The 22701-nt window shown below is 44.3% G+C and overlaps 1 protein-coding gene across 1 annotated transcript in view; it reads right to left on the bottom strand.

The window, feature by feature from the left end:
• Positions 1–7807: 7807 nt before the first annotated feature.
• Positions 7808–22701, bottom strand: part of LOC119436435 (ATP-binding cassette sub-family A member 2-like) — a 342759-nt gene continuing 327865 nt past the window's right edge. Inside the window, exons 48-50 of the mRNA XM_037703279.2 lie at positions 20576–20713; positions 13429–13611; positions 7808–11937 (exon numbers count right to left, since the gene is read on the bottom strand). Of these exons, the coding sequence (XP_037559207.1) occupies positions 11899–11937; positions 13429–13611; positions 20576–20713 (360 nt within the window). The 3' untranslated portion in view covers positions 7808–11898. The remainder of the gene's footprint in view (positions 11938–13428; positions 13612–20575; positions 20714–22701) is intronic.

Genomic DNA, 22701 nt, shown 5'->3' with positions numbered 1-22701 from the left:
CTTTTCAAAGAAAAAAAATTTAATTTTGGGATTCATTAAAAATGTGAAAACTGCCAATGTCTATCATCTATTTGCTCAGTGGTAAAAAGAAAAAAAATCTTGTTTATCAGATAAAGAAACCAAAATAGTGAAAAGAGTAACTGAATGTCTTTTCGCAAAAACAAAAATAAATAAATAAAAAAGGAAGAAATATGGAAATTGCAATAAGTTGCTCCATGCTGCAGTCACTGTCACGGGATCTCGCAATATGTGCAGTATACTGGGTGTTTTACATAACTTGAACCAAATATTTTTTAAAAATGGTAGGCAAACATGACCGATGGAATATTATTTGAGCCATCTTGACCGACTCAAACTATTTTTTGAAATGCGATTAATTGGCTTATTAAGTTCAGTTATGCAAATATTTAAATATTCATGATAAGGCATAAGAAGTATTGTAAAAGTTGTATGATGGTGTTATCTTTTACAGAGTTCTTTTGGCTGGGCTCTGAATTTCGATAGCCCACAAATGAGAAAATGAAATGATTTCACTAGCTGTCTTAACATTCAGGTTGTATTGCACGTAAACAAGCCTTCGACCTCTTTAACCCGATACCCTCTGTCAAGCTTCATATGCATTCGCAAATGGATATCAGTTCTGTTCACAGCTGGTAGATGAAGGTGGTATTTGTAGCAGCCAACATGCTAGAAGCCCGAGCATTTGATTTGTGCAAAAGCCTTGCACACAAGGTCGATCGATCTACATGCTAAAATATGGGCTGGAATATGGGAGCTAAAGTGAAACCGTAAATGGGTGGGGACTAAAACATACTGGGTATTTCATCATCAACCATTTTTGACACTTGCCATCAAATATTGTTGCTCTGATAAGTTGGTAATGAGTATCTTGAAGTTCACTTTTCACCAGCAACATCTTTGACATCATAAATTCATTGCAGTAGAATGTACTCTTTTAATGTGCATTTCAACTTGTGCATGCCATCTTACAGTTATCTGACATCAAGCGTGACTGCACAATGCCAAAACTATGGGTTTCGAGAATGTGGTGCATTGTGATGTAGCGAATATTGCACATGCAGAGATTTGCTGTGGTATTATGCAGCTGGATACTGCTTAATAAAAATAGTATGTTTGTATATTGTTACGTGACCTGTTTTACAACCATCAGCAAGCCATGCCAAAGGAAAGAGTCATAATTTTTGTTTTCCTGCTTTTGAAGCTACATACCACTGGCTTCCATTAACTATGAAGGCTAGCTGTTGCTCTGAGGGTGAAACTAAGGTTGATACCACCTATTTATATACAGTTGAAAATTGTGTCAGCAAATTTGCCCCCCCCCCCTTGCATTTCTTCTTCTGCTGAAAATAAAAAGAAAGGTTATGTTACCATGCATCTTTGGTGCAGACCGTTGCCAACTGTTCTCCTTTCACGGCCCATTCTAACAGCAGCAAGTTTCTTTCTGGCCATCATATCTCTAGCCTGTTATTACAGCAGTGTTAAAATGAAATTACCATTACATAAGCTATAAAGGCTGATCAAAGACACTGTCACTATTAGCTCACAAACACTTGTGCGTTTTCCTACCTCATCAAATGCCGCAATCACAAGGGGAGAGCACCAGGAGCAGACACAATTTGGGTGTCAACAGTGGCGGTCGCAAGAGGGAGTTGAGATGAGAAGGGGGAATTCCCCCCTCTCCCCCCTCTTCTAAACATTTTCATTTGCGTCATGTTGTGATATGAACAAATTGGTACAAGGAGTGTATCATTGTCTGTCAGAGAAGAGGAAGCATCAAGTGCATATAGGCATGTGAAAAAAGTAGGAGAAAGGTCTGTAGAGAGCGGATGGCCAGTGTGCGGCGAGACAGAACCGTTCATGAGGCCGGTGACAGAGACAGGTGGGGAAGGTTTGCGCCTAGCAAAGGCACCTTCCACTTTGCCTCCGCCTGGGTGAAGTTAGTGTTTGTCAGCACAGATGGTCTGCTGTTTAGGAGGCTATTGCCACAGGCTGGCTGATTTATATCAGAAGGGTCAAGAGAGAGAGAGGTCAAAATTTTCAGAAGCCATATGTATATGCTTAACAAATGCCTGACGTTTTGCTTTCCACAAGTACGTGTCGCAAGTTACAATCCAGAAAAAAGGTATAGTGTTGGTCAGTGTTTTGCTCTGCTATTTAGTTTTTGTTTCTGCTTTCTTGCTTAAAGTTAACTTCGTGCCTTACCTCTGTTGCAGGCGATAGCACAGAAAACAGGCATGTGTGAAGTGTGCATTAAAGAAAAGCACTAAGGAAAAGTGATGCATTATGTTAGACGAGCTTCCTGTGGCATGTGGCCAACACTCGTCTAGGCTGTGGAGGTGCGCAGAGCATAAAATGTACCATGATGTTTTATGTCTAAAATATTAAGATGACGTTTGCAATCAAGTGTAGCCTATTGGTTGCTTGTGTTAAACCATTAAATATAAATTTGTTAAAACCACTTCAACCACGCTACTCATCGGATGAAGAGCCCATACCGTCTCACAGATGGGTGCCAATACAGAAAGAACTATTAAGGAATACAAATGATCGGAGCTGCAATGGAGTTACATTTTTAATTGTAGGTTTGTAAAGGATGGTGCTGTCTTCTTTCTTTCTCTCTCTCCCTCCTTTTTTTTTCCCCCATTGAAAAATTTTATCCCCAGCCTCCAAACCAATATCTGGGACTGCCACTGGGTGTCAACAGGGCACTGGGCTGAGTGATGTATTTATCTCACCACTTAAAAATGGGCCCTTCCTGCAAAAGCTGGTTCATTAATGTAGGCTGGAATATTAAGCTTTTGCAATGCTGTTGACTTTTGTTTGGCAGAAAGGGATAATAGTGCAGTAAATCACAACCAAAGTTCATAGCTGCAGCAGTGAAGAAGTCATTACACTACATGTTTCAGTTTCCTTGCAGATAGGTGAAGCCACAAGATGACACCGCACATAGCCACTTCTGGAATTTGACGATGACAATGCCACCCAGTGTCATTTTTCATTTTCATTTTACTGAAAATGGAAATTTACGTTGTGTGCTAGCCACACCTCAGGTGATGTGCTCGATGTAAGGGTGACATATTTTGTACAGCTGAACCCTCTTATAATGGCCCCATTTAAAGCAAATTCTCACTTATTATGAATATTTTTCTCATCAACAAAAAATCTTGCAAAGATCCTACTGAAGTCCTTCACTTTCAACTCAGTGGCAGCGTCGCTTTTTATAAAATAAATGAAATGAACTGTGCCATGGCAGCACCACAGCCAGCCTGTAAAGTGAGACGAGAAGCCCTACAAGCTATGCACCCAAAAGTTGGAGGGGAAAAATACAGGTGCACAGGCAATCACTAGCCATGATTTTTGGGACTGTTTGAAATTTTAAGATGGCCTACTTTATGCAATAAATGTTTCAGCAGCAAACACAGTCAGAGTTACCATGTGACTGCCTGCACATGGGTCACTTTTCCCTGTTCTATTTTCAGTCAGCTCTTGAGTAGCCTCAGGGGGCTGTCGTGGTTTTGATGTGAAAGCATCAAATGACCCATTCAGTGAAAAAGCTGGCGTCTGTAGCAGCGAAATGGCACCTAAATTCCCATTGTCTGAGACGCCACATCATGAGTGTGCCTTAACGGAGCAGAGCAGGCGAAACCGTGTTGCGTTAGGGGAGAGGGCATCGCCATGACGCGTCATCAGCGTGCCTCGATGAAGCAGATGCGGCGCTGTGACGCCACGTGACGTGCACATGCGGGTGCCGCAGTCTCGCTCTTGGAAGCCGGCACGCGGTCCGTATCTCTCTCACCCGCACTGGGCTTAGCTGCTGCGCGCGCCTGCCAGCTTTGGTGGCCACTGCTGCTTCCTCGGTCTCTCATCGCGCAGGACCTAGGTGGCATGCGGCGTCCTTGATTTCGCAGCAATATCATCCAAATGATACCGGTCTACATCCAACACGCTAACGTAGAAACTACAAAAAAAAAAAAAAAACCCACACCAATTTAATCGCAAAACTCGATAACATACCCCGCAGCAAAACTTGAAAACGTTACTCGCAGTGCAAAACTTAAATGACCGCTCTACAGCGTGCAATTAGACATTAGTGATTGATTTTGCATTCACAACTCATACGAAATGCTTAGGTGTCCTTGTTTTTTTTTGTTTTTTTTAAAGCCAGTGTCAGTTCAATGCAACTTGTGGCATTGATGGGGCCTACCTACTTCACCCTCAAAAGATTCACAATGTTGGAAATAGCGTAGAATACAACGGAACCAGAAGAAGCATGGACTCCATGGAATGAAATGTTCCAACAAAATTGGAGCAGCAAAATAATGCACCATATATTTGTTGTGATAGGCTACATGCAATGTAGTACAGTGCACGTAACTAAACTAACGAACGTGACAAATAATTGTGTTGGCAATGCTGAATCAAATATTAAAGAGGCCCTGCAACAGCTTATATGAAAGATATGGAATGTGTCTGGTATCAAAGTGCATCTAGCTCTTCCTAATCATTTTTCAATTAAAAGCTTCTGAATATGCCTCGTATAAGCAGGGTTATCGGTAATCAGATGCTGCCCCAGCCACGCCCACGTGGTCTTCTCATTTTCATTCTTGCTCTGCCCATGTGCAATGCTATGCTCTTCCATTACTGTGCTGAGCGCTGAGCTTTGGTTTCGGCATGGCCCCTGAGGTCAGGTGATTACACTGCTCAATCTTGGGAGACCATAATATCAGTGCAGTGGTGGTGTTCTCCACTACCAGATGGTGCCATGCCTTATCAATGATCAGATTTTTTTGTTTTTTCTTCTACTGAAGACACTGCTTAGTTGACCATCATGCTCAAAGGTGCATAGCAATATGCATGAAAAGCGGCGATGATTTCAGGGAGTCAAGGGAAAACACAGATGGTCTTTTCAGCAAAACTGTAGGCTCCCTACTGCATGTACAAGATTAATATTTGGCTGAAGTATTCACGACAGCATTGTCCAGTGACTAAGCAAGTTTACTTACCACGTTCAAAATGTGTTGTAGGGCCCACTTAATTATTTCTACCCATAAATGATGCATGCATTATTTTTGGAAATATACTGTTGAACTTGCATCTTGTCAACACTAAGAGGCTATACTGAAAGCAAGGTTAACTAAAATGAATGTTTTTAAAACAACACACTTCTACAATTATGAAGGCATTCATCACAAGCAGGCTTGGCTGTGTTGCAGAGGTATGACCTATTCTATGCAGCTTGACTTGATAATGTAAGTTATTATCCTTCATGAATTCAAACTACTCCACTAAATCAAGAAAAATGTGCCTTCTACGGAAGTTTTCTATGCAAATGAATAAATCAAAGAATTTCATTAAACAGACGTTTGTTGAGGTTCGACTGCACTGTCAGGTGCAAAAGTCAATACAATGAGGGAGCTGCGTTTCAATAGTGTAGGTACCATATGGGTGCGGTGCAAAAGCCTCATTTCTTCATGGCTTGCATGTTTGGCTGGTCAATCAGAAGTGCACATAACTGGCAACACCCGTGAGTGCGCACAGCACCATTATACTTGAGGCAGCATGTCTAGACTGCAAAAAATGTAACATTCTTGTACCAATCATGGTATCCAGACTCTTACTTAAGCTGGTATGTGCAAAGCAGAAATGTTGCACATGCACCATGAACAGCTTTAATGAAAATGCACTTATGGGCAATCCACAGGGAATGGTGCAATTTTTTGGTTTTATAAATTTCAGTTAGCATGCTAGCCAATAGGTGCCATACACAAAGCCACCGCCAGTAAAGATTGTGCCTGCTGCTTCCATGTTATTAAGACTGTCACACCATGGCCATCAGGTTGTATGAAGTTTCTATGGCTACAAGTGCGCAAAAAGCAGCTTTTTCTATAGCACAAAAATAACTTAAATTAAAAAATCGTATTAAAAATTAAAATGCTGTTTAGCCTGAAGCTCAGTGCTGCACCTGGCTCTTATATAATGTTCAGACAATTAAAAGAAATGTATTCAAGAGCATGCCAGATGACAAATGACTGATGGAGAGCTTTACAAGGTGAATAATGTCATTACATCTAATCTCAATAATCTAGTTCCTGTGGCACCATGGAAATCATATTAACACATAAGGCCTTAGGCAGAAGTTGAATTGAACTAACAGAGGAAATTAGGACTACACATACTTTGATGAGTTACTTGGATGAACACACATGCACACAAGAGAGAGAGAGAGAGCAGAAAAAGTAAGTGTGATGTTAAGTACATATTAATGATATCAGCATTTGACAAGTGACCACGACAAAATGCACTCTTGCACTCTGACACTAACACACGACAATTAAATAACAAATTTACATTCACGCCAAGAAGCATGATATTAAAGTGACAGTCAACAGCAGTGAGAGTACACTAGCTGCCAAATTTTCATATAACTACACACTGTGCTGATATCCATGCTTAAAAAAGTTAATGTGTTGCATCAGGCATGCATCAAGGAGGTGAGAGGCAACTTGTGTGAATAACCTACCAAGAAAAGATGGAGTTCCGCCCCCTTTTTCCCCCCATATATTGAAAGATGTAAGACAGTTCATCAAATGCTATGAAAGGGATGCAATCTATGCTCAGCATCAAATGCATAAACAACAAGGCTAAGTGGTGCACTGCACTAGTGGTAATGCCGAAGCAGTACATATTTGGGCTATGCACACTGCTTCACTGCAGAAAGGTGAAGTAATGAAAGCACATCTTCCTCGTACTGCTTTATCATAGGTAAACACCTCTCATGAGTAAATACTTAAGCTGCACAACCTATCTCCATAACGGCATAAATACATCCCGCATGAATCATACCCAGAACTACAGGATGCATGGTTGCACAGCAATGTGTTTCAGAGCAGTAACTTGCAGTGTAGCCATCTCTAAAATGACTGAACAAATAACACAGGAAAACAGTCTTTTATAGTACAATTAACAGCATTGGAAAGTATAACATTAAAGAAAATTTGAATATATGTCTTTTCATCTCTCTGCATTCCTGGACCAACTATGTTATTTTGCGGGAATCAAGGTGCTTCCCTACATATCATATCAAGTTTGCATGTGTTGAGGGCCATTTGGCAGCCTCAATCTCCTGGAACCACTATTGTACTGGTAACATGGAAAATAAAGTGAGTGCACCAGAGCTATTTTTCTGCGTAAACCATGCTCCTTTCAGATCCTGGGCTTGAGTAACGTGCGTGAACACACATCACTGGGATGTGCCCAATTGGGCTCCCTGTGACTGCACTTTAGGCTCCTCCCTGAACTCTCAAACACTGAGTGCTTCCTTGCTGCAGGAGACCTCATATGAGTTGGAACTTCACTCCAGCAGCTTCTCATGCTCTGTGAATGCCCATCCAGTCAGCCTAGCTTAGTGGCCACACATCGTTGATAGGTCTTGCCCACAATTTCTAGCCAATGCCAGAAATAAATATATGCACACTTACCGAGGTACTCTTAAAAACACTAAAATTCTTTTAATAACAGAAGATATTCATAGGTGATGCTCTGAACTAATACAGGTCAGCAGCTTAACATGATCTAATAAGTATAACGGCATTGTGTGTTCCTGATCAGACATGAGATCATTAAAAGTCTTTACAGAAAACTGCAGGCTGGCCTTCAATTTTGAAAGCTTGATTATCTCACAAAGGTCTCGTATATGCAAATAACTAGAATTGCATGTTTTCAGTGGGAACCTCTCGAATGGGTCATTTCATGCCAAACACACCAGCCAAAAACTCAGTCTGCTCCGTTTTTTTTTAATTGCGGGTTTTTACTAGGTCTTACGAAATGCATTCTGATAATATATCAAGCCAACAAAATTGGGGAGGAAGTGAGGGTCATTTGAATTTCATAAAATGTTGGAATACCAGGTTTGAGGAAAAAACATTGCCAAAATAAAGTGCTTTGCATATGGTTGCAAGACTTGCACTTTTGTAATGGTCGGACATTGTGCTTTTGCTAAAAGATGATTTCAGACAATACTTTCTTGTTTCCCTTCCTTTAACAAGAAGTTAAAAATGGCCAAATTATGGCATTTTTGAGAAATTATTCACAAAAAATGTTCATGCAAGAAAACCTGAAGCTACTTTTATAAAACTGTTCCTAATGTTTACTTTTTGCTAAACCTTTATTTGCACCTGGATATTGTACACCAGCTCCAGAACAAACCTGAATTCGAAAAAAAAAAGAGGCCATTTTGGCTTATGTTAGACGTTCGTAACACACAGAGGGGTCCATGAGAACATGTGATGAAAAGCAAGTATCATAGGAAAGTATAACACTCAGTGAGTGAGTAAACTTTATTACAGAGACCAAGCTGATAATGCCTGAAGGTGGGCGGCTACTCTATTCCAGGTAGCCGTGGCCCTGTGCTAATAGCCTAGCCCTGTTCATCAGTCGTAGCTGGTCCTCAGGTCTTGGGATAGCACTCAGTACAGAAATTTTAATAAAAGTAATTTTTGTTATAACAAAGAAAAATTTTTTCAGTTGGGCACCACCACTGCAATATTTTGTTCAGTTTGACTTCCCCTCATAGTATCTTGGTGGGAAATACAAACCAGTGTTACGCACATGGTGTTAAAATGAGAAAACTGGATTGACTGTGTAAAACCAAAACAGATAGTTGTGTAACACATGATTCAGAGTTCTTTTAGAACAGAGTATTCAGTTAGAAACAATAACTCTAAGCCATGTGTTGCACAATTGCCTCTGATTAGACATATTATTGTTGTTACTTCATTAAACCTCCAATGAGACATATAAATGGGGCCTGCTACTGCATTTATCAAGCATATACTGAGAATTCAGTTCGAAACAAGAGCCATAAACTGTGTTCGACAACTGCCTCTTTTGGTTCTACGCAGCAAATCCAGCTACCGTAAGGGGGGGGGGCACGGTCCACGAAAGTGAACTTTTGAATAGCTGGCTCAAGTTTAATAAAAAATTGGAAGGCATGTTTAGAGTAGTAATAGTATAGGACCGGGTGGCAAATTTTTTCATCATAAAATATTTGGTCAAATAGTTCTTGTTCTTCAATAGTTAAAGTGGCTATGGTTAGCCACAAAAACTACCATTATGATATGATGAGAAAGCTTAGAATTTTTGTGCCTGATAATGTTAGGAAGGCCCAAGCTATGCCACTGTGAAGCAATTTTTTCACATTAGTCGTTTTCATAGAAAAAAATTTAATTTACTTGGCACCACTACAATTGCCACTTGAACCTTGCGCTCAAAATTCCAACTTTTCTATAAGGAGAAAGGCAAAACTTCAAAATCTGAGTCCACAGTGGCATTCTGCATTAAGTTTCCTACAATAAAATGTTCTAGAAACAAGTCCACCATGCATTATATAAAACGACAGCTTTTGCGAAAGAGAACTTAGGTGAAAAAACACGAACTCAGAAAAATGGCTTCAAAAGTTGAGAAGTGTGCCATTTTAATCTAGTTGCATGTATTGTCTATGGCCCCTGGAGCATACATGGGGCCTTCCTCTTGTATTCTGAATTCTTCTGTGAGAATAGCTTCAAGTTTCAACTTCTTTTTGGCCACTCTGCTGCATTCACTCTTGCCATAAACGGGCACTCTTCAAAGCTATTTTCTAATTGGCACGCTGTGTGTGATCCAGAAACAGTGCCCAACTTCAAGCTCTCTCTGAATCCCTTTTGAGCCAGCATTCTACGACTGCCAAGGCCGCTGCCATTCGAAACAGCAGAACTTGCCGAACACATGTGTCCAGCGTATGGGAAGAAGACGCTGTGCCAATTTCTCACTTTGGCCTGGCGAGTCACTTTCGCAAGTGGTTAGTCACCTGCTGTGCCTGGTTGCACCCCTAAACATTGTGAAACGATGCTGCTTTCCAAAGCAGTGGCATGTGTTGAACTTCGGGGCCATTTTTGACACTAGAAATGCTGAAGGGAGCTTAGCGCACAGCATGCTCCAAAAACGGCGGTGAAAAACTTTGATGGCATGAAGCCGCATGTAGCATGAAATCTGGTGACAGCGCGATGCCTCGTGTGCTGGTAAATCGTAGTCAAGTGACACCTTGTGGAGCAATAGTGCCTCAAATTTCACCTTCTTTGCAGCCATTGCCTAAAGTTTGTTGCTTTTGACTTCATTCATCAGCCTTTGCACATGTACAGTGGACCAAAAAAAGTTTACGGAACATGAACACTAGGCTGGGTTGCGAGGCTGCGGAGGTATTCAGCTTTTTCTCAGATCTTGTGGTTCGTAAAATTTTGTGCTCGACTGTACATCCTGTCGCACTCTTGGTTACGCTGCTCGAGCTTATAAAAAGTAGAGGAGAACAATACCTTTACAATAATGGTAGCCACTCAAACTAAGATTTTTCCTCACGCCATGAATGCACTTCCAGAACAATGGTCACGAGCACATTTCTTTTACCTGAGGCACCACCAGTCCATCTAAAAATACTAATTCCCACTTTATTACTGCACAGATGTGTTCGAAATTTTGCTGCCACATACTTCAATAGTCAAGGAACCCAAAACTGCAAAAATTCAAAATGTGTTTCAAGGCTGGAAATTGCGATGTTTAGCACCGTGCAAAACATATTTTGGCCCCTTATCACCATGTGCGACAGACTGGTTTGTATTTCCCATGAAGATGGTATGAGGGAAAGCCGAATTGTGAACCAAGATATTGCAATCGTGGCACTCAACTTCCAACAAAATTTTCTATGTTGCAACAAAAATTACTTTGATTAAAATTTCTGTAATGAGAATAATTACTTTTCTCTACAATAGTCACTTTTCTGTTTGATTGACCACCACAATGTCTTACTAACGTCCAAACATAGGCCAAAATGGCATTTTTTAATAATTCAAGTTTATCTTCGAGCCAGTGTGCAATATCCAAGTGCAAATAAAGTTTTAGCAGAAAATATAGTTTAGGGACAGTTTATAAAAGTAGCTTCAGATTTTCTTATGCAGCCATTTTTGTAATTATTCTTTTAAAAAATGGCATAATTTGGCCATTTTTAGCTTTATATTAAAGGAAGAGAAACAAAAACGTATTGTCTAAAATCATCTTTTAGTGAAACCACTATCATTACAAAAATGCAAGTCCTGCAACAATGCACAAAGCACTTGACTTTTGGCAATGCTTTCCCCTTCACACAGGGTTTCTGGCTGTTTGTTGAAATTCAAATGGCCTTCATGGGTCCATAATTGCTTTTTTTTTCCAGAATGCGTTTCTTTAGACTTGGTTTTTCAACCCCCCCCCCCCCCCCGAAAAAAAAAAAAAAAAAAAAAAGGAAGAGGGTTGAGTTTCTGGCTTGTGGGTTTAGCGTGAAATGACCCAACTATTTATATAAAATGCATGTATTTAAGCAGCAAATAACCTTACTTAGTATAAAGATCACATACACACAACACACACAGTATAAGGAAAAGGTAAATGTGACGTCAAAATCTCGCACTGTGCTAGGAGCTGCATGCAAGCAGACTACAATGACGCAATCCTGTCAACTGATGATGTGAGCGCATCAAAACAAGGGAGGACTCTTGGCAACAGTCCTGAGGCACTGATAATGGCGAGCATGTGTTCAATATCTCTAATGCATATATGTCTTGTGCTGACCAGGATGCTCAGCATGGGTACAGGTTATGACTAGAACATGCAATATGCAGGCCTTGAGAAAGAGTACGTTATGTTTGCAACAACTGTGATGACAGCGAGGTAAACGTAATCACAATGGCAGCAAAAAAGCAGCCCTATCACCTCAAGTTCATGCAAGGTAAAACTAGAAAATAAAGTTCAAAAAATGTTAAGGGAAGCAGTCGTCACTGCTCTTGATCACCAGCTTCAGACAGCACCTGCCCTTCAGCAGTCCACATCCATGTTGAGGAATGCCAGGTGGCTCTGTAATGGCAGATAACAATAGATATTAAGGTAACCTTTTGACGCTTTTCACTTGCATACACTACCGAACAATTCATGCTTTGTACAATTCGATTTTTGTACACCACCCACCAACAACCAACATCCGTCCTTTGCGAAAAGACTATCGTGGAGCAGCACGCAAGACTCTCTGTGTGATTCGCGGGCCCACTGCCCGCACTGAACATGTTTTATTCATACTCACAGGGACAAGCTCGTGGGAATGCACTCAGGTGTTCTGCAGGCTGAAAGCCACTTTCTAATCTCACAGCATCAGCCTAGTTGACTCATTGCCGACTTAACACGAAAGGTAATTTAAATGGCATATTATAACGAACACGCAATTGGGCTGGCTCGCTTCCACACTGCGTCCCTTTCTACCTGATCCTGAATGAAAACGCACAACAAGCACTGCGACATGCACTGCGGTCTCGCCAGGTCTCACGGCTGGGCAACGCGATCTTTTAGGGTCAGTGCTGAAATCAGCTTGTCAAAGAACATTCTGCAACGCGAATGTTCTTTGATAAGGTGATTAAAAGATTGCATTGCCCAGCCAGGTGAACTACACTGAAACTCTACAACATTACAGAGACAGCAGGAGACACTTCCCCCCATCACACCAGTCTCTTAACCGAGAAGATGCCGTTGCGTGGCGACAGCTACAGACCAATTCCTTCCCCTGTCTCTTTTACCTTCACCTCTTCCACCCCACACAATATCCCTTATACTGCCCCTACTGTAGAGCAAAGCCCACAGTATATCATTGCACCTGGAAGTGCTCACACCCTCCGGGCTACTCCCCTATTCCTTCACCTTCACCTTCCTCCTGGGAGACTGTGCTGACCAGCTTAGACCTGCAAGAGCAGCGACGGCTGATCCAGCAGGCCCGCGGGGTGGCGCGAGCCAATGGGGCCCTGAACTAAGGGCTCCACCCTACGAGGAAGTCGCCCCACCTCATTAACAATAAATGTTTTCTCTCTCTCTCTCTCTGCAACGCGAGTGACTTGTGACATTTATTAGCAAAAGAAAGAAATTCATAAATAAATTTTAAAAAATAATATGCGAACTTTTGTGCATTTTACGTGGCCTTAGATAAAAAAAATCAGTAAATAATCGCTTCTCACTATCTCAGGAGACTGTCTGAGACGTGCGGAGTTTTCAGATAAGCTTCAGATTGGCATAGTTTATATTTCGAATTCTCGATATATATAGAACTATTTTGTGATCCCCTTCAAGTTTTATATATGCGGGATCAACTATATTAGTGAAGGTGGTAGGCCAGTGGCAAACAGGTGTTACAAATGACAAGATTTGTGAATGCTATATGAGATTTGTAAGAAATGTTATTACAACCTGAAGTAGTAACTCTGTTTCCTACTTACAATACCTGCATGCTCTTCAGCCAAAAGATTTAGCTGAAAGGTTCCAATAACCTACGCCAAAAATAAATCCTTATGGGTGAGATTAGCCTACCTGAGATCTCTGCAGGCGCTCCTCAATGTCCTCCTCATCATCACTGTCTCCAATTGTGTCATCCAGTGGCAGCCCTGGCTGGCCCTTCTTGACTGGAGAGGCTGCTGCTCGTTTGCTGGTTGATGACCAGAACTTTGGCTCCCGTCCTCTTTCAGACTGCTGCTTCACAAAGTTTATAAACACCTAAATATAAAGAGAACAAAATAAAGAGAATTCATCATTTTTATTATTCTCCCTGAACATAAGTACAACTTTTCTGGCTCCAACATCATGCACGGCTACTGCATTTATACTACTCATCACGATTAATAAGTGCCTTGATGACATGCCAGTTTGTTCTATAAGAAGTCTTATGAATTGTTGCTTTTACAGTGAAGTTGTGAGAGCAAATAAATGTGGTAAAAAATATCCACTCAAAAATTTCCTCGCAGGAATGTTACTGGAAGTTCACTGAGAGAACCAACAAGGCGGTGCAACAAAACATGGAATTGATGTTGGGCATGTCAATAGCACTGAGGAAAATGACAAAGGTTCTGTTGAGCGCACTTTAATGGGGGTTTTAAGCAGAGTGTTGTTTCAGAACTATAATGCGCACTGAGATAAAACGTGGTTGGAATAAAGTGCTTTAACAGGAGAATGCTAGAGAAACTTAGAAATTGCAGGTGCTTTAGAGGCACTGAGGAAAATGATCAATATTGTGCTAATTTTGGTTCTTCTAAATGCTCAATGTTTGCTGTTTGTGAACTATTAGACATATGAAGACGAAACTTCATTGGAGCAAAGTAGTATTGTGAGGAACATGCTAGGGAAATGTCAAAGTTGTGGGTGTATCGAGAGTGCCAAAAAAAAAAAAGTTCCAAAATGCCATCAAAGACCTCAATGTGCTTCTTTGAGCAATGATCTACATTTTATAATTGTTACTGCAAGCAAATGGCTAAACATTTCCACTTGAATAATATAGTGGAGACCTTCTACTGGGTGTGCAAGGTATATGAAGACACGGCTTTGAATCACCACAGACATTACCGTAACGTTCTATCTGTCTAGGCGCTCAACTTCGTCTTCACTAACCCCTCTGTCAACCAACCTAACACATTATTCTAGAGTACCAGCTTCTAGTCTGACGCAGAATATGAAGTCAAACGCTGCCGTCATCACCTTACACACAGACCACAGAGAGTTGGAGACTGTGGTTTTCTTAAATGTCGCCAAATCCTTTCTTTTTAGGATGAGACAACAGTTTATAACCAATTGTCATCTGTGACAAATAAATGTTAGAGCTGCCAGTGGTAACACATCATTCAGGCAGTTGAGTTTCTCCAGTAAGTTGATGCCATGATTGAGAACCCTGAAAAACCATTTATGGTCAATGTGGAGCAGCTTCAAGTGGCAAAGTCAATAGTCAAGCTTTCTGTGCACGTTTTCATTAGGTTCCACTCTCACAGATTTGCTAATTACCATAAGGCCGGTGCGACCAAAGAGTGACTGGCTGTGCATTTTTTTGGCCACGTCACCAACAACACGCTGTCCTAGTTTCCAACATAAACTGCTACGCTGCTATGCAAGTCGAATCTCGATAATTCGAACTCGAAGGGGCCCGAAAATTTGTTCGAATTAAAAAAAGTTTGAATTAACGGAAGGCCGTATTTTTGAAGTATTCGAGCACCATAGCAAGATGAACGAACGGTGCGAGTCGTGAAATTTCGTGGCGCGCAAGCGCCTAGCGAGTTGCGCCCACGCGGGCCAACGCTCGGTTCCCGATAATGGCTGAAAACGAAACTTCAGGGAGCGGACGGCGCCGACATGGCGACAGGCGCGTGCGCGGAGACCGTCGAAGGTGAAGGAGGAGGGCGGCCGGAAAGCGGACTTCGCCTCGGCAACTCCGCCGCTTCGGTGGCTCCCCGCGCCCTCTTTCTCAACTCCCTCACCTTCGACTGTCTCAGTGCGCGCCCGCTGGCACCGCCGGTACAGCCGGTTTGGCGCAGATTAGCCTCCTTGAAGTTTCGTTTTCTGCCATTATTGGGAAACGAGCGTTTGCCGGCGTGGGTGCCGACGCCGCCGATCCAGCCGGCTGGCGCTAGCTTAGGGTACGGCCACGCTAGCGGCAAAAAACGCGCGTCATGCCGCGAGCGGCAAGTTGCTGCGCGTCAACGCCTTGCCGCGAGGCCACTGTGGCACGCGCGTCTCGCAGCGCGATAAGATTCTCCCGCGCACTCCGAATGCGCGAGCAACACCGCGAGCACTCGTTTCATGCGAGAGACGACGATTGTCGATTGAAAACCCGGCGCGGACCGGCGGTGGTCCGGTTGTGATGGCTCCGTGATGTCACCCTCGTCGCTCTTGGTTGGTTCTTCATCTCGCGGCACGTGGCATTTGCCGCAAAAATGGGTCTCGAACCCATTTCGCGCAGCACGCTGCAAAACCCCCAATTCCTGCCGCTTTTGCCGCCCGTGGCATGACGCGTTGCCGCGCGTTTTTGCCGCTAGCGTGGCCGTACCCTTAGGCCGCTCCCTGAAGTTTCGTTTTCTGTTATCGGGAAGCGAGCGTTTGCCGGCGTGGGCCGTTCGTTGGCCGTACTGGGCCTCCGCCGCTGCATGAAGGGGTCTCGCCTAAGCTTTTGGTCTATGGCGGTGTCGGAGCAATGCCGGTCGGGGGCGGTATGTTTGAATTAACCGTCGCAAATGCTATCGCGTACGAATTACCGAGCGTTTTTGCCCATTGAAATACACATAACTTTGACGGGACCAGAGCGTCAGTTCGAATAAACCAGCAGTTCGAATTAAGCGTCTTCGAATTAACGAGATTCGACTGTATGATAAGTGTCACTGAGAGGGAGACTAACAAACAGCCCCACAATGCTAAAGATTCACTAAAGGATGCTATTGCGGAAGCACTGCCCACCATCAAAACACACTATCTGGTCCAAGCTTAGAGCCGTTATCGAAGCTGAATTCAGTCGATATGAAGGTACCCATATCAGGAAATTCCGGAGATACAAAAGCGATGTATTGGTCGAAGTTGTCAGCGTCGCATTCAGTCATCGGCAATGGCATCCGAGAGAGACAGTCAGCATCAGCGTGTCATCGACCGCTCTTGTAGGAAACAACAAAATCATACTTCTGTAGGCGGAGAGCCCAACGTGCAAGTTGACCAGAAGGGTCCCGCAGATTCACAAGCCAGCACAGTGAATGATGATCCGTGACCACTGTGAAGGGGCGCCCGTAGAGATATGAACGAAACCGGTGCACCACGAAGATGACCGCCAAGCACTCTTGCTCGGTAACTGTATAATTGGGATCAGAGCAACTCAAAGAACGGCTAGTGTACGAGATCACGTGCTCACTTCCACCGTTGTGCTGAACAAGCACAGCGCGGATGCCAACACCACTCGCATCGGTGTGAACCTATGTTGGTGCTGAGGGATCGAAGTGGCGAAGAATAGGCTGCGACGTCAAGAGGAACTTTAATTGACAAAACAATGAGTCGCACTCTGTGGTCCACTCAAAAGGAACGCCTTTCTGGAGAAGGTGCGTGAGCGGATGGGCCACATCAGCGAATCTGGGAAGGAATCGGAAAAAGTAGGAGCATAAGCCTAAAAAACTTCGCAATTGCTTGACACTGTGAGGTTCCTTAAATGCCTTTACAGCCGCAGTCTTTTGTGGATCTGGTCGGATGCCTTCTTTATCGACCTGACGTCCCAGCACAAGAGCTTGTCGCTCCCCAAATGACACTTCTTAGAATTGAGGACCAGGCCAGCCTTCTCCAAGCAGTTCAGCAACAACTCCAGACGCTTAATTGTTATGCTCACTAAATGTTCGTCCGAAGATCACAACGTCGTCCAGGTAGCACACGCAAACTTCCCATTTCAAGCCACGCAGTATAGTGTTCATGAACCGTTTGAACGTTGCGGGCACGTTGCACAGCCCGAAAGGCATGACGTTAAATTCAAATAATCCGTCGGGCGTTACAAATGCAGCTTTTTCTTTATCCTCAATGTGCATAGGAATCTGCCAGTAACCTGACCACAGATCAACAGAGGAGAAGTATAAGGCCGCAAAAAGGCAATCGATCGCGTCGTTTATTCGCGGAAGCAGGTACACGTCTTTCTTGGTAACGTTGTTTAGGCGTCGGTAATCAACACAGAATCGCCACGTACCATCTTTCTTTTTCACCAATATCACTGGGGCTGCCCAAGGTCCAGATGACTCTTGAATGACTCCTTTGGTTAGCATTTCTTCGACTTGATCACTGATTATCTTGCACTCTGCGGGCGACACGCGATAGGGTTTTTGTCAAATCCGTTGAGCAGATCCTGTGTTGATGCGGTGGCGAGTTCTAGACACATTGATCGATGTCGGGCCGTCGTGCTGCGTGAAGTCGAATACTGAGGAGCGTTTTGCAAGGAGTGCCACCAATGCCTCACGCTTATGGTCACTGAGCGATTTAGCGACCATGGCAATGATTTTTGAGTCCACAGGGCGCATGTTACTGGCTTCTGCTGTGTGCGGAAGTTCTGTAAGCACTGCCATGGGTATCGGTGAGTCTTCTTGAAATGTGGCAAGCTTTACGCCTTGAGGCAGCACCGCCGCTTCATTAGAACAATTTATCACCAATAGTCGTGTGCATCCATTTAGCACCGATACCATGCAATGAGGAACCAACACGTTTTTCCTTAGGCAGTTCACATTTATAGGGTCCACTGCAGCATCGAACGGGTTGTAGGTAGAACAAACAACAGAAACACCCATCGTGGATAAAGCGGGCACAACGGTATCCTTGGAGATGCAAAACACACTCTCTTGGTTGGGTGAGTCTTCCAAGATCACAGATGAAGCACTTCCGCCCACACTGAGTTCTCCCGTGCGGCAGTCAACATTGGCACCACACAACTGTAAAAAGTCGATCCCTAGAATTACGTCGTGGGTGGAACGAGGAAGGACAGTAAACTCAGTGTTAAAAACTTGACCGCCCAATGACACATCCACATTACAAACTCCAACCGGATATAATGAGTCACCACCCACTCTACGAAAACTTGTGCTCTGGTTCCAACGAAACATGACCTTGCATACCAGAAGACTTTTAAACAGCATACTCATGACGGAAACAGCAGCGCCCGTGTCGACTAAAGCTATGGTAGAGACACTGTCAATACGCACATGAACCCTATTCTTTAGCATGAAAATAGTTGGAAGTATCTCAATTGGCAGCAAAGATTTTCCAGCGACCTCACCCCCATCGGTCGCACTGGCTAATTTTCCGGCGGGGGTGACGGGAAGCGGCACCGTGGAGAAGATGACTGGATGCGCCGCCGGGGAGATGGTGATCGATATGCTCGGAAAGCTGGTGGTGGTGTCAGGGTGTGGTCGGAAGCAGGCGAACGGTTATGAGTTCTTCCCTCTCCAAAGTAGCTTTCTAAGGTGTAGTTACGTGGCCTTTCTTCTTGGAAGTAGTTTCCTAGAGCGGAGTTCCCTGGCCGCTGGGTGTCCATGATACGACCACTGTGCCACTAGACGGCATCGATTGCCCATAGCTCGATGGTCGATGTTGGGTACAGTACCTAGCTATGTGACTTGGTGTGCCACAGCTGTAGCACACATGCATAGGGCGAACATCGGGATGCTGATGACAATGTTCAGCCGTGGCCGTGCGTTGAGAGTAGCGAATATTCTCTCCTTGCGAGTCATAGGCAGTGGCTGGTCGTCGTGAGCAACCGTTGCATGGGCACTGATCAAGGCTTCCGTCAAAAGAATCGTTATAGGACGGCTGGTTGAGATCATAATGTGGACTGTCTCTATAGCTATCAAAGTCCGCTGCGTTTACCAAGTGCTGCCAATGAGTCGAGGGGGTTGCACAAACGGCGTCTCGGAAAGCGCAGGAGCTGTAACGTGGAGCCACATAATGTGCTTGTTCTTCGTGTTGAAGGAGTTCCTCACGGACAATCTGTCAAATGGTGGACGATAAGCCTATTGGAGAATTCGTGTCCACACTGGCTACAGTCGTCATGTTAGCTAGCCGTCCAAATTTCGGGGCAATTTGACGAGTCTTCAGTGTTTCGAAGGTACGGCAGTGCCGTATCACATCTGATACGGTTTCCAAGTTATATCTTTTCCAATGAGGAAGTTGTATACATCTTCCGCGATTCCCTTTAAAACGTGTCCCACCTTATCCTCTTCAGACATTCAAGGGTTTACAGTCTTGCACAGTTTTAGAACTTCCTCGATGAATGTGGTGCAAGTCTCTCCGGGGACCTGAGCCCTCTGAGCTAACGTTAATTCCGCTCGATTCTTCTTAGCATCCAAATCGCCAAAACACTTCTTAATCTCATCAACGAAACAGGCCCAGGTAGTTAGCGCGTCCACATGGTTGTCATACCAAACCATCCCTGTGTCACTCAAAAAGAAAACAACATTCCTCAGTTGGGAGGCGGCGTTCCAATGATTGTACTGGCTCACCCTTTCATAATGGGCGAGCCACTCATTGACATCTTCTGTTTTTGCAAAGAATGTGCGTGGCTCTTGGTAGTGTTGAATCAGAGCTGGTCCTGCGGATGCAGTACTGGGAGCATCTTCCTCTCTAGGCATGATGGTGGTCGATGGCAAAAATCCGGCAAGGTGGTGGCTTCTACGAAGGTCTTGTACGGACGATTCCGTGGCCGGTTGTGGGAGGTACCCAGCACAGCTCCACCAAATATTACGCGCGAAGCGTTTATTTAAATCTGCAGGGCAGATAAATCGGAACGGTTGGCGTGTTTTGAGCCCGGTACAAAAGCAGCCAGCCGAACGTCGTCTTCCTTCTCTACCGCCAGTCCTCATGATCATTCGCGCTCTTTCTGTCCTCTGTTACGAGAGCTCATGACAATATTGACAATTGGAAAAATCGAATAGTACATATTGGATTTGCGAATCAAATTATTCGAACATTCACTACTTGATTTGAATCGGTGATATCCGAGTATTCGCACACCCCTAGTCAAAATAACACACATGCAAGCACCATGCATGCTACACGTCCCACATGCTTTGTATTATACACAATTTTCACAGCTCACATGTAAAGATACCATCAACAATATCAGAAAGATGTATTAATGACCAGAAATGTAATTCACTCTGACAAAAATAAGGCACATAAAAGCATCACTTACATTGTCTAAAGTGTTTTGGCACACAGAATACTCCTCTATCGGGAGTTCTACAAGGGCTTGTTCCATCTGGCAGAATACATAAGCCAGGGATATGTTCTCCGACTTCAGGTCATACTGAAGCATGTTGAAATGCTGCTCCTGCAATCATGACAATAATATGACGAGTCACTAACACCATTAATAACATGCTTTATCACTACAGTGAATGCTAGTGGCATCACAAGAAAACTTACATGGTGTTAAAACACTTACAGTGGAACCTCGATGATACGAATCTCACGGGGTCACGAAAAATATTCGTATTAACCTAAATTCGTGTCATCGAAACACGATTAAAACTAGCTAAATTAAAGAGTCAGAGGTGAACTCACTCAGGCACATGCACGTAAAAAGCATTTACAGTATAGATCACTTATAACGTAACCGTTTATAGTGAAGAACTGGCTACAATGCGGCCTTTTCCGAATCCCGTTTACCCTCCCATAGAACTCCATGTATACGCATACCGCTTACAGTGCAGCCGCGTGAGACGAAATACCGGTTATAATGCGGCTTCCGTGGTAAAATCTCGCCGACAAGGGCGGTAGCAAGCACGCTTCTCAACGAGGACGCCCACCGATGGGAGAGGAGATCAACGAGGGCGATGCGGAGGAGGAGCATGAGACGTGGAGCATGAGTCCAAGGGCGATAAAATCGTCGCTGCGTGCCGTATGTGCCAGTAAAAGCGCGCGATGCGCGCCTTCACGGAGAGCGAACGCACAGCGGAGAGAAAACGTGACTTCCATGGCGCGAGAGGCCGTGGGGGTAAGGGAGGGAAGGGGAGGGGGGGCGTGGCGACGCTGTGCTGCGTCACCAAATGCGTATCTTGCAACCGAGCGCAAGGGTAACTGGCGACGCAATCTCCCACGCGAAAAGAGCAAAGCGGGAAGGTAGCGCGGGAGGGAGTGGGGGGGGGGGGGCTTTTACTCTGCCAACAAATGCGTTCTTCTACTTTGCGCCTGTGCCGGCTGTCGGTGTTGTCGCACGCACCGTATCTTGAAAGCGATTTCCACACGGCTCTGACCTTTGTATGCGCCGTGCTTACGCCGCTCAGTTTCCGTTGAAGCGATAGACTGCACGAGCCTTCGCTTGCTGCGGTGGCCGCGCGTGGGGAAGAGCTGCCGCCGCAGCGAGCGAAGAGACAAAAGGAAAAGCACAAAAGCAACAAAAGCGCCGCCGCTTCAAACTCTTCGCGCCAAGTCACGGCTTCCGCACTGTCCGACGCCGCGTCCGCGCCTCCGCACCAAAAGAGAAAGGGAAAACGCGCGTGACTGCTCGCTGTTCTCTTTCGCGGCCGTCGGTGGGGGCGGCGTTTATTCGTATCAACCGACGCGGGTCGAAAATCGATTCGTAACAATCGTTCTCTAGCACGTTGCAAAGTAATGGGGCTCGGCCGGGACCTTATAAAAATTCGTATCATCCGGAAATTCGTATTAGCCGTGATCGTATCATCGAGATTCCACTGTATATGCTCAATAAAGCAAATATTAAATTGCATGATAAAATCATACACTAGAATGCCGTTGATATGTTTTCTAGAAGACCACAGAAAAAAATATATATAATCCGGGAAAACGTACCATTCGGAAATGCTTGCTGAAGCACTACTGATGAGACAAAAAGCTACTCTCACACAAAACCTTATTTGAAGTTGACTATTGAAACAAACTATTGAAAATCAAATCAGTAAAGGTCATTATTGCTGCCTGGTAATTAAGTTCAATTACCACTCCACTCCGCAGCGCCTTTGTGCGTTGTGGAGTGGAGGAGCGTCATGCCCTTTCCTGACCGTCGCTCATAGGGTAAGCCTTGTGCAAACCCATCTCTACATAACTGGCGCCCAACGTGGTTTCGGCATGGCATCAGAGCAGGCCCATTCACAGCCCTCGTTCCAGCTTGACCCCTTGGCTACGGACTTAATGCCCTTTGACGCGGACGACACCGACAGCATGAGGTACGTTCGCCTCGGCGACCCTCTGCTTTCGGTCACCGGGGGCAATCCCTTCTTTGGACAGCCCTTTTGTGACGACCGCTCGGATGTGTACGCTAGTCCTAGCCATGCCAATTTCGGGTTTCCTCAGCTGTTT

The sequence above is a fragment of the Dermacentor silvarum genome, chromosome 1 (assembly GCF_013339745.2).
Source record: "Dermacentor silvarum isolate Dsil-2018 chromosome 1, BIME_Dsil_1.4, whole genome shotgun sequence".
NCBI lineage: Eukaryota > Metazoa > Arthropoda > Arachnida > Ixodida > Ixodidae > Dermacentor > Dermacentor silvarum.
This window is presented reverse-complemented; position numbering and strand designations above follow the sequence as displayed.